Genomic DNA, 13,462 nt, shown 5'->3' with positions numbered 1-13,462 from the left:
TTTTGGATTTCTTCTAAAATATGTGTAACTTTTTAATAAACTAATATCTTCTACTAAGATAAAAATGGTATATTATTTTGGATTTCCAGATGTTACCTTCCAGCCAACTCCTGCTCTAACTTACCGGATACTTGGAGGGATCTTGGATTTTTACATGTTTTTGGGTCCAACTCCAGAAGTTGCAACAAAGCAATACCATGAAGTATGATTTTGTATTTATTTTAGAAAACATTTTTTCATATTACAAAGTAATTCTCTGAGTTCACCCATACAATTTTTTTAAAGGTAATTGGCCAACCAGTCATGCCACCTTATTGGGCTTTAGGATTCCAACTATGTCGTTATGGATACAGAAACACTTCAGAGATTGAGCAACTATATAATGAAATGGTGGCTGCTCGGATTCCCTATGTATGTATATCAATTTTCAAGACATTATTAAATGTGAAATGTATAAATGTAGAATGAAATAATTAAGCACCTTTATGCTTTAAAACATTTTAAGTGTTTGGTAATAATTCTTAGTTTTTAAGTAGTACCTTATGAATTGAATATGAGATTTTAATAATATCTTTATCATATTGATAAAGGAGAAGGTATGATACCATTTCTTCTTTATTCCCCTTCATTTCTATAACCTTAAGTTATATTAGTCCATGCACTGGCTTTAATTGCATAGGTAGTCAGAATCATTTCAAATTTTCTCATTATGTTAGAGTAAGTAGCTGGGTGATTTTAGCTTTGTAATAGATAAAATTATAACATATGTAACATAATGTGAGACTTTATAAAATATTCTCTTCCCTCAATATTTGGAAAATTAAGTATTCCATAGTATCAGTCAGTATCAGTCTCTGTAATTTTATTTTTAGCAATTTTATGGTCTACCAGGGATATTTCTGATAATACTTAAATATTGAAATGTAGAAGGCTGGTTATATAAGAGCTCATTTTAAGAATAACTAAGAAGGACCTCATTATAAGACACTGTACTTACGGTAGAATCCAATGTTACAATGGACATTACTGTAGGGAAATTTATTATGTAGTTTGATCATACAGAAATATGCAAGTGGTAATTCCTCATAAAACAAGGGTTTTCTTCATTACCTTCTCTATCAGTGTTTTTTTTTTAACAAATAGGAGAAATCAAGTTTATGTCAATCATCAATGTAAATAGCAAATTAGATTTAGGGTAAATTAGAGATTCCATGAAAATATTCAAATGGGTTTGTTCACATGTATTTGCAAATATTTCTCTGTGAACAATGTGAATGTTTATTTAAGCTGGGCTATTATTCCAAAAATGACAGCTACTACAGGGGTTACAATAATTGACAAATTGGTGTCCCTCTTTATTTGCCAATTTTAGAATTATTTGAAATTATCCAATATTTCTTTTATAGTTCCCAGAAAGAGTGCAATATTTGTTTATGTGTATCCTCTATGAAATCCTAGTTTTTCATTTAACATAGTTTCATTGTGCCATGAAGCCTTTTACCTTTTTGTTTTTCTATTTCCTTTGGGAGTTACATAAAAACATACTGATTTAGAATTTTTACTTCCAAATCAAATTTTCTAAGTGAACTTTTGACAAAACAGAATATGTGTGTAAACTTGTTTTTAGACTATTTTATATCTTTACATGCCACTTTTATTCCTTGAGCATTCCATTTCTTGATTAATCCTCTTCAGGGTCAACTGAAGAAGGACTGAAGAACTTTAACAAGCATGATGGATTATAATTCATTTAAACTCATATATTTCTTATCCCATTGCTACTATCCTCATCTATTTCAGGATGTCCAATACACAGATATTGATTACATGGAAAGGCAACTTGACTTCACAATTGATGAAAATTTCCAAGACCTTCCTCAATTTGTTGACAGAATAAGAGAAGAAGGAATGAAATATATTATCATCCTGGTTGGTATTTATTTTTACCTGAATCTTATTATCTTAGTTTTATTAATTCTCCAAAAAAGATAGTAGGAAAGATATTTCAAAATAAGAAATATATAACTTTGGCTTCTACTCCCAATCTAAAGATTTCTTCCTTCAACATTTCATTGTATTGACATAGACTACACCAAGTACCATGTGCTTTCAGGTAAATCCTTAGAATTATATGTCAAAGGCAAACTGTTTTCTAGTGACCATCCAAGCTACAAAGTGGCCTCAATTTATAGAAGTTTTAAAAAGCATGGTGCATTTTTCTGTTCCTATACAATTTTCAAGCAATTATCTGGGATTGCTTCTGAAGCTTTTCACATTTAAAATGTTGTCATCAGGTTAGTAATACTGTAATATTTTATCAATGTCTTATAGGGAGCAGGTTAAGGATTTAGGAACCTCACCAGAGGAACCAAAGCATAACAAAAAGTACTAATAAACTTGCTTGACAACATAGCTAATGGACTTTCAAAAGTTCTTACGAGTTTTCTTCTGAGTAATTTACAGGACAATCTATCTATGGCACTAATGATTTTATCCTTTATCTATGGAAAGCACAGTCATATGCTAATATAATAATGGGAGAAAAAGTGTTTCACAGTAGCCACCCAGGTAGCTATACTTTTATTCCACATGCATGTCATTTATGTTTAACTTTAATTTTAGGACCCAGCAATTTCAGGAAATGAAACAAAGCCTTACCCTCCATTTCAAAGAGGATTGGAGAAAGATGTCTTTGTCAAATGGCCTAATACCAATGACATTTGTTGGGCAAAGGTACTAAATATTTTGAAATAGAATGATTATGAAAATGCTATTTCACTGAAAACTTCCATTTAAATATTAAAACCATATTTAGAATGGCAGATAAACAAAAATGTAAGGATTTAATAAGTAAGTAAATATATGTACTTTTTGAGTTCAACCCAATTTATTAGAGACAAAGAGTTCATACAAGATATAAGACCAAATCTCAGGCTTATTTTAAAATTGTATTTCATTATATTTCTTGTCAACTTTTTAATTTTATTATGGAATTACCATTATTAGAAAGGCTTCTCATTATTCTATACCAAAAGAGTCACTTAAGTGTGTGTACTTTTCTTAAAAAATATCTCATTAATAAAATTAAAGCTGCATTAAAGAGCTATGCTTGTATTACTCACTTGAACAATGAATATTATTTATTCAACTTTTTGTAAGTGAAAATATGCATATCTGAATATATTAACATTCCAGATTAAAAATTGATTTGGTTTTCCTATAAATCAAGTAAGAAAAAAATCTGATAATAATATCTAGACTAATAAAACCCACAAAAATCTGTAACAGGAAACATAATTCAATACAAAATGAGTTTCTTTTTGTCTTGGAATAAAACTAAGATATTAGTGATAAAGATAGTGAGATTCAAACATGGTCTATACATTAGTCATTTGTATTAATCAACATTAATTGCCTGATTTTGATAAGTATGTTATGGTTATAGAATATGTTAACATCAGGGAAAGGTAGGCAAACAAGTATATGAATCCTAGATCATTTTTGCAGCTTTTCTGTAAGGCAAAAAAGGTTGAAAAATAAAAAGATAAAAATAAAAAAATAGATAAAATATTATCAGATTAATAGAATGTTAAGAAATTTGCAATTCAGAATATGGTATATCGGCCATCAAGGAAGATCTTTCCTACTTTTTTCTACCCTCCTGTATATTACTTTAGAGCACTATTCCTTAGAAGTATTTAATCTTTTTAAAATAATTATGTTTTTTGGGGAAGACAATTCACATTTTTTTATATGAAGCTTTCTAACTTTTTCAACTGAATTCAATTCCTAGAACTTTCAGCTTGATTGAATTTAGGCTTTGTCTTGTGTATTTTTTACTGGAGAAGGAGAAAACATTGGTAGACAGTGAGGCAGGGGAGGTGGGACAAAAGGAGGGAAAGATTAAGTACCAACTCTGAAAATTAATAGGACTATTCAAGTCAGCATGTCATTATTCAATCACATCTTCAGTGCTTTTCAAGTAAAAAATACTGTTTTTAGTTTAAATTCTGGGGTAATTCTAGAAATAGTTCTAATATCACATTAAATTAAGGTTGGTAAATGCTTTTCATATTATTTCTTAACCAGAACAATTGCTTATATGTGTTGTTTTCTAAATCACTAAGTATCACAGAAGTTGACATCTTTTTCTTAATGTTTTTCAATACAGGATAAGCTAATATGAAAAACAGGAATAATTTGCAAGAGATAATATTTAAAAAAAAAAAAACTCCACAAACTAAAAACAATAATTGAAGGACTTACAGATGGGAATCTTGAGATCAATATGCCTCTAATAAGACATTCTTCCTGTGTATCATAATCATATCATACTGACAAATTCTTCTCCCCTATAGGTATGGCCAGATTTGCCCAATATAACTATAGATGAGACTCTTACTGAAGATGAAGCAGTTAATGTAAGTTTTATATTGATTAATTATATAACCAAAAGAAATCCAGAATTTGGACTTAATAATGATTTTGATTGATAATTTAATTTGAATATTTTCCTCCCTCTCCATGTATGTTGCACTCTCCTTTAACCACCTGCAGCTGCTTGTGTTGTTGGAAAAAAAATCACATACATGTATGTGATTAAAGTTGAGATCTGATTTCCTTCATTATTACTCACAGCATGATTGTAGATTGGGCGTACATTTCCAGTGCCAACATTTATGAATTTCTTATGAAGTTCTATATTTTAATCTGAATTTTGGTTTTTCAGGCTTCCAGAGCTCATGTAGCTTTTCCAGATTTCTTCAGGAACTCTACAGTAGAGTGGTGGACAAGGGAAATTTTAGATTTCTACAATGACCAATTGAAGTTTGATGGCTTGTGGATTGTGAGTAAGAACAATTTGTCTTTTCAGTTATCTGTTCTGTAGTAATTGTACAAGATTCTCTGACTCCTTAATAATGTCAACAAATCACTTTTTGTGAAAATTTGCTCACACATTTTTGCCCATAGAACTTTCTTAAGCAAAGGACTACTAAAATAGAGCTTTAACAATTCAATACATGTATATGGATGTTATTTACAGGACTTTTTCATCTTGAGCAAAGTACCAAAATAACCTCCTTTTCTAACTATTAATAAATATATACAAACACTTATTTTTATTTAATGTAGTAATAATTCTCATACTCAACTGTATGTTGTAAGAAATAATAATCTCATATATGTAGCAACATTATCTTTTATACAATTTCCTTACCTTAGATGAGACTTTAAAATGTTACTGGTAATATTTTCAGTAATCTAATTTTGAAATGAGAAAAGAAGATTTACTTCACTACAAGTAAATATTTAATACAGGAGATTGTTCATAATATTTCTCTTGATACCTGGAAGTAACATTTCTTACTTTGTTGGGTTTTCCACATGAATACATTAATTTTATTTTTTTTAAATTGAGACAGCTTTATAGAAGTTTTGCTGTGTCAACCTGGAAGATATAAAATTACATAAAGTTTTTTTTAAAGTAATGGAAACAGATATACTTGATATACAGATTTATAAAGTACAAGAAATTCTAACAGCATGAACAGCATGATCCAGGGAAGATGACTTGTTTTCAGATGGAGGAAATCACCTTTAATGATAGCTAATGCTTATGTTTACAGTATGGTCCATTTGTATGTGGCTACAGAGACTCAGATATGTGTTCAATGCAGATATTCTTTGAAGTTTCCTATATTTTTAAATTGCATATTGTGGTTTCAAATGTGAAAGCAGTTTATACTATGCTCAAGGCAGCAGTGAAGTGAAAGGAGTAAGACATATACTATTATAATTTAATTTGTGTCTTAGAAATGTAATAAATTTATTTTTATTCATATAATATACAATACAGGAAATATGACATTTATGTTTCTCAAAAGGAGGCCTGTATCATAAACAAGTTAGGAAACACTGAGCTAAACTAAATTTTTCAGTATCATTAAGATGCTTTGTAATTTTATTTTTTAGAATACTAAGTAAATCAAAAAGTTCAAAATGATTTTAAATTTACTTGCTCTCTAATATTGCTCCTTTCAGAATATATATTCTAAATTTATTTATTAAATCTTTTTAAATCACTCTCTTTAAGGATATGAATGAACCATCAAGTTTTGTAAATGGAACAACTACCAATCAATGCAGAAACACAGAGCTAAATTATCCACCTTATTTTCCAGGTACAATATTATTGCTATGCCCCTGACATTATCATTTTATTATTATTTACTAATAGGATGCAGGAAATAGAATCCATATTCTTAATTTTCACTGCCCACCTGCAACCTTGGGACATGCCTTTACATATTACCAAACTATTTAACACTATTTTGGAAAAAAAAAAAAAAAAAAACCCAAGACATATATTTTATTTATATGAACATGATTCTTAAATTGTTTGAAATTTTTACTTAGGTTTTCTTAAGAACCTTCCCAGATATAAAATAATTAATTACTCTTTGAAAGGAAAAATTTCTATAAAAATATTTAAAATTTTTTTTAAACTAGAGATAAATGGAAGAAAAGTATCATTTCTCTGTTCCTATTTAATCTATTAAACATAAAGTGATTGCAAAGGTCTGAAAAAAAAGACCTATACTGAGAAAATGTGGATTAAAAGAACAATTCCATTTTACTTTTTTTACTTCAGTGCTTTATTTTATCAAACAGTTTTAAATAAAACTTTATTTATTCAGTATTTTGCATAAAGATGCTTCAAAAATAATAGCCATTTAGGATTGAACGTACTTTTATATTTTTATTAATTCATATAACTCAGTTATCATTACAGATTGTTCATTTATAACTAGCATAGACAAAGTATGCAGAGTGTTAAACAATCAATAATTATTTTAAAATAATGATTAATTTCTTTGCCAAGAGAACCATAAGGGGGTAGTATGTTATTGTTTGATATAAACAATAATTTCTGGTGTTCTATAGCACAAAAGAATGAATATCATTAACAATAATGTATTATATACCTCAAAATACTAAGAGAGGATTTTGAATATACTCACCATAGGAAATGATAAAAGTTTAAGGTGATGGTATTTTAATTAACCTGAGTGATTACTACTCAATACACATGTTAATCAAAACATCACATTATACTTCTTCATAAATATTTACAATACTGTGTCAAATAAAAATTAAACTAAAGAATTAAAAATGCAAATTATATAGTTTTGAGCCAAATATTTCAATACTGGACACGTTATAACTTTTTTTCACTGATTTTCCTCAGAACTTACAAAAAGAACTGATGGATTACATTTTAGAACTATGTGCATGGAAACTGAGCATATTCTTAGTGATGGATCATCAGTTTTGCATTATGATGTTCACAATCTATATGGATGGTCACAAACAAAACCTACATATGAGTAAGTAATATTTGTTGTTATCCTCTCTGTCCCTGTGGTTCACTTTCATCTTTCAGATCTTAACTTCCATGCTACCTATTTTAATAGTCCTGAGGACTATTTCTGGTAGTCATTTCCTTCCAAATTAGTCTATGTAACTTACTTCTTTGATAAAACTCAGATAAAATGTGTTTCTATGTATGTATATATGTATTTATGTATCTATCAACTATCATCTATCTTGCCTTTTTTTTAAATTTTCATCCTATTCCAAAAAGAATTTTAGACTATTTTTGTTCTTTACCATGTACCTTGCACAACACCTGGCAAATAGAAAGTTCTCAAAGAATAGTGTTGAATGAATAAATAAGTAAATAACATAATTTAATGACACTAACCACAACATTGAATCCTGGTTAAATTTATTTAAATCTCTTATTAGCAAACTAGACATATCTTACTGAGCTTGAACTTCTCAAGTTTTAATATTTGCATGACTCATCTATATTTTTAACAAACTTCTATGCAAGGTCAGTAGTGATAGAGCATTTATTAATCTCTGAGTATCAAGTCTTTATTAACATTATTCAATAAAATTTCCTCAAAGTGATAAAAATGTTCTAGAATTTAGGTACCCAGTGTGGAATCCACTACTCATAAATGACTATTGAGCAACTGTGATTCAGGAGGGGAATTTTAAAGTTTATTCAAATTTAATTAAGTAATACTAAATAATTAAATATGAAATTATCAGTGTCTCATCATCACCATGTTAGAAGACAGTATAGCTCTGGGTCACTGGATCTTGACTACACATTGTAGCCACCTAGAGATTTTTTAAAAATGATGATTTTATTAATCTCTTCTATAACCAAAGCCCCTGTATTTTAACAAGTCTCAAGATGATTCTAATGAGCATCAGCTTTGAAAATAACTATTCTAGTATATTACCCATGTTAGTAATAGAATAAAAAACATTTGGAATTTAAAAGTATGAATAAAATCACTTACTTGCTAATAAATACGTTTGCCTTACTTTTTCCACCCATCTAATTCATTCAATCCAAAAGGGGCAAACTAAGTAAGAAATTATTACTTGACTACCCCACACAGACTGGCCCATGACATTCCCCAGTAAAGACTCTAAATCATTTTAAGAGTGAACAGACTTGTTTTCAAAATACTTTTTTACTGGGAAAAACATTATTCTTTTTTAGTCCTACTGTGCAATAACATCATGGCACAAGTATTATCTTTAATTAAAGTTACTTTAGTTAAAATTATAGATATTAAAAATATTAAGAATTGATTGATGATCTCCTTAGCAAAATTATGAATTTAACATGAAAATATGTCATTTAAGATAAATTGAAAAAACAGTTGTTTCTATCAAGGATAATAAATTAAACTTTTTCAACATATTACATTGTCTAGCATGATTTCTGACATATTCTGGATGCTGAGGAAATTTATGAATGAATCATTATCCCACTACAACTATCAAAATTGTGTAAAGATGGTCTAGGTAGATGTAGGCAAATTTCTAAGAAGTTCATACATGAAGATATTAAGGAAAATCAATTTTTTTTTTTTTAGATAGGTAAAAAGAACAAATAAGTTACTTAGTGCCTTGCCTTCACTGAGGCTGGCTTTGAACTTGTGATTCTCCAGCCTCAACCTCCCAAGTCACTGGGATTATAGGCCTGCACCACTGCACCCAAATATTGTGACAACTTTTAAAGCCTAATCTTTCTCAATCAGTTATCTGAGAAGGAATTTATTTGGTTATTAATTTAAAGCAGCAGTAGATAATTTTTGCCAAAGTAATACATTCAGCAAAAATAAAAAAATTCTTCAGAAAAATATATTCCTCAAATGTGAACAAACAAAGAATTTGGGAAAACCCTTCTCTTATAATTTTTTCCATTAGTTAAATAAAATTAATTTTGTTTGGTAATTAAATATCTCAGAAATATATTTTGTGTAGAAGTTTAGGTTGATTATATATTATTTTATTCTACATGTGTGTATACACAATTATCTCCTGTTAAATGTCAACAAACATATAAACAAATAATATTAGTCTATAGTAAATAATATTAGTCTATAGTAAAGTCTGTCTAATTAGGTGTTTGAGGTATATTCTCATGAAATATCACTGTATTTCTTACTGATAAAGTTTTTCTTGAGTACTACAACAATAAACTTCACTTATAATATCATAGTGAATTGTTTCCTATTTTTATATTCTTATAATGAAATGTTATACAGTTATAACTGAAATAGGGGAAAATGCAGATAGTAAAAAATAGTATATTCTTGCATTCTTCTTAAATTTAGAATGTTTAAAAATGCATGCCATTAAAATCCCTCCATGAAGACTGAGCAGTGTAGAAAAGAAAAAAAATATTAGCTCATTTTTACAATCCATTTTATTGATGAGATAGATTCTATGCTGGAAATTTGAAATTTTTTTGAGACCGATTAAAAACTTACTTTCCTTAAACTACCCCTTAAATCAGAGTATTTTAGCAGGAATTCTCTGTAATTTGTACATTAAGTGTTGAGAAATTATAATTGAGAAGAGTTGGAGTGATCAATAATTAGAGCCTAGACCTTTTTAAAAAACTAATACATCGAAATAAAATAAAAATGTTCCACTTGATTAAGTAGTAGATTAAGGTATTGGTTGATTTTCATTCACTGAACAAATATACAAAGTCCACTGAATATCTGCACGTTGATCTTGTAAATGTTGGAAAGGAAGAAGGAACCTAACACTGACTCAGGCTCAGTGACAGAGAACTTGCATGGCATACATTAGACCCTGTTTGATCCCCAACAACTGTCAACCACCCCACTCCCACCAAAAAATAAAGAAGTCCTTCATACCTGTGAGGATTTTACTGTACAGTGAGAGAAGGCTCAGTTGAAGAGCTAGTTGTACTCAAAGACAACATAAACTCCATAAATGAAATACATATTTTCCATAAAGTGGTCATAAATTATTTGAAGAAAATGCCTTACTATAAGACTCAAAATACTTCTTCCTCTGTATTAGAGCATTGCAGAAGACAACTGGCAAAAGAGGGATTATAATTTCTCGTTCCACATATCCAACTAGTGGAAGATGGGGTGGACACTGGCTTGGAGACAACTATGCACAATGGGACAATTTGGACAAATCAATCATTGGTATGAGAGAATCAGCATCTTTATCTTTTTTTTTTTTATTTACTTTATTAAGTGTTCACTTTTGTTGGTGATAGTTCCTAGACTTTTTAAATCCTTAGGATTATGCTTTTGGCATCAGATTTGATGGCACAGAGAATCCTGAAAGGGGCAATAGTCCAAGAAATAGGAACAAGGGTGTTATGTAAAAATTAATGACATCAGAGAGCTTATTTTGAGAAAATAATTTCATCCTTTTTGTTTTCAGTTTCTTTGTTGAAAAAGGCAGGAACTGGGAAAGATAACCTCTACAGCTAAGAAAGAAATGGGTAGAAATGCTAGGTTCTAGGCAATAAGAATCACTGAAAGTGCTCAAGAATGAAATATGTCTAACTAAATTTTGAAAGAGGATTCAGATAATATTCAGATAACTGGTAAATAGGACATTATCATTGTGTGTTTTGTGTCTAGTCTTACAAATTTTTCACTAATCATAGGTTCAAGGAAGACTCTTTAGAAATATTTCTTTAACAAAGATCTGGGAAAACATATGTGTTCTATTTTATTTCAGCATTTCTTAGAGATTTCATTGAATAAGGGTAATTCATTTTGTTTTAAAGGACAAGAATTAGGGTAAAATAATTGCAGAAACATCCTTTTTAATTTAAAAAATGAAACTGGAAACTTTAAAAAATTGAAAACCCTCAAACTTTCTTCTTTCTCCATAAGGTCTTCATAAAAAATTAGTACTCTGAATATGTCATTGCAAACATGGAAGCTTATAATGTCTATTTCTAATCATCCTTTATACTGTAAAGTAAAAAAATGCAAGAATATTATAAGACAGAAAAGTATATTAATAATCTGAAAAAGATTCATTTAGTTGGAGACTGACATTAGAGAGTGTCTTCATTAATATGAGTAAAATATTAAAATCTGAAAATGATTTTCTAAGATTTATTTTCCTAATTTTTAGGTATGATGGAATTTAGTCTTTTTGGAATATCATATGTAAGTAGATCTATTCCTCTTATTTTCATTTTTTTTTGTGTGTGTGTGTGGTGTTGGAGATCGAACCCAGAGCCTTGTGCATGCAAGACAAGCAGTCTACCAACTGAGCTATATCCCCACCCCTCCTCTTATTTTCAGAAGCTGAAAATATTAAAAAACACAGACCTTTCAAAATAAGTTATATATAACAATATCTTTTAGACTGGAGCAGACATCTGTGGTTTCTTCAACAATTCTGAATATCATCTCTGTGCCCGCTGGATGCAACTCGGAGCATTTTATCCATACTCCAGAAATCACAACATTGCCTTTACTAGAGTATGTCATTGTCACATTTACTTCAAACTCTTTCCTTTAATGAACCTTAGATTTTTGCATAGACTAACGATCATAGTAATTGACAACATATTTGTTGTCATCTATTAAAATGTGAACTACCCTTTGTGTATGTTCCTCTAACCTAAATCAAGTGATAAGTTTAATTTGCACTTTTCTTACTTAAATATGAATACTATACCTTATCTCTTTATTATATGTTAAAATATTATTACATAAAGTTTGGGTGAAGATAGTTTATCACAGTGAATCAAAATAATCTTCTACTTTTATTGTCCAAATATGTATTTGAATATTATGATTTACGCAGGGATAAGGAATTATGACAGTTTCACTTTGCTTTGTTTCAGAGACAAGATCCTGTTTCTTGGAATGAAACTTTTGCTGCGATGTCAAAAAGCGTTCTAGATATTAGATACACTTTACTGCCCTATTTTTATACACAAATGCATGAAATCCATGCTCATGGTGGCACTGTTATCCGACCTCTTTTGCACGAGTAAGTGTAAATTTTTTTTTCCTACCACAAAGAGATAACGTTAATTTCATTTAATGAATAATCTTATAGGCAACTTTTTTGTTGCTATTTTAATTAGAGATTTTAGGTTAACAAAATAATTTTATCAATACATCTACTAATAGAGTAAGATGAGCCATAAATAAATGAAACACAAATTATTTTGGTTTTAGAAATAGCTATTTTATAATGGGCATAATTCTAAATGCTTTACATAAAGAATGACATTGCATATTTTCAGAATTTCTTGGAGAAAATCATTATCTCTTATGATTTAATTCAGTCTTAATTATAAAGTAAGTCTACCAAATATGTCTGACTGAAGAGTATCCCAATTCTTCCTGGAGATTAACTGACCAGGTACCCTAGAATACCTTACACATTCTCCTAAGAATTATGTTTTGGATTTAACCATTAGAGCTCTATATGATATATGACAAATCTTAGAAAATTCCTTTCCTTCAAGGAGCATTGTTGCAAACATTTCTGCTTGTCCTCACTTTTAAGGCAAATTCTGATTCTTGTTGTAAATATTACAAAAAAACAAACTCACAATTCAATGACAACAACAACAGAAGCATGAACATTTTAATAAGCGCTATTCTCAGCATGTAAGATAGATTTGTATTTTATTGCCATTTATATCTCAAATGCAGACATCTACTGAGATACAAAGGAATCTTTATGCATTGTAAACCATGATGGGAGAGTTCTAGTTTATATAGGATAAGCAAATTCTTTTCAAAGTTTACACATCAACAACCTGACAGCATAAGTCAAGTCTCTTTTATGGTTATCTTCCAGGGTGCTCTTAGTTTTGCTTCCTAGTTTTTTGATCATATTCTAGGCAAAGTTAATATTTCTACCTGCATGACTTCTCTTCCAAGGTGTTTTCTCATTCAGATGGTCTTATATTTCATCACATTTTCTGCATTATGTCAGGATATTTAGTGATAGTTGCAGTTGCCTCATAAAAGTATGTACTGCTGCATGTTGAATTCCAAGTGTTGGAATTGTTTCTAGTATTTTTATAGTTTGTTTTTCATTTGAATCCACTAAA

At 29.3% G+C, this 13,462-nt stretch overlaps 1 protein-coding gene across 1 annotated transcript in view; it reads left to right on the top strand.

The window, feature by feature from the left end:
• The window catches only part of Si (sucrase-isomaltase), a 75,062-nt gene that overhangs the window by 48,527 nt on the left and 13,073 nt on the right, over positions 1–13,462 (top strand). The window contains exons 29-40 of the mRNA XM_047564496.1: positions 90–202; positions 286–411; positions 1,801–1,929; positions 2,623–2,733; positions 4,359–4,421; positions 4,730–4,846; positions 6,095–6,182; positions 7,250–7,388; positions 10,429–10,562; positions 11,515–11,549; positions 11,751–11,867; positions 12,236–12,384. Of these exons, the coding sequence (XP_047420452.1) occupies positions 90–202; positions 286–411; positions 1,801–1,929; positions 2,623–2,733; positions 4,359–4,421; positions 4,730–4,846; positions 6,095–6,182; positions 7,250–7,388; positions 10,429–10,562; positions 11,515–11,549; positions 11,751–11,867; positions 12,236–12,384 (1,321 nt within the window). The remainder of the gene's footprint in view (positions 1–89; positions 203–285; positions 412–1,800; positions 1,930–2,622; positions 2,734–4,358; positions 4,422–4,729; positions 4,847–6,094; positions 6,183–7,249; positions 7,389–10,428; positions 10,563–11,514; positions 11,550–11,750; positions 11,868–12,235; positions 12,385–13,462) is intronic.

This window comes from Sciurus carolinensis, chromosome 9 (genome assembly GCF_902686445.1).
Source record: "Sciurus carolinensis chromosome 9, mSciCar1.2, whole genome shotgun sequence".
Lineage (NCBI taxonomy): Eukaryota > Metazoa > Chordata > Mammalia > Rodentia > Sciuridae > Sciurus > Sciurus carolinensis.
This window is presented reverse-complemented; position numbering and strand designations above follow the sequence as displayed.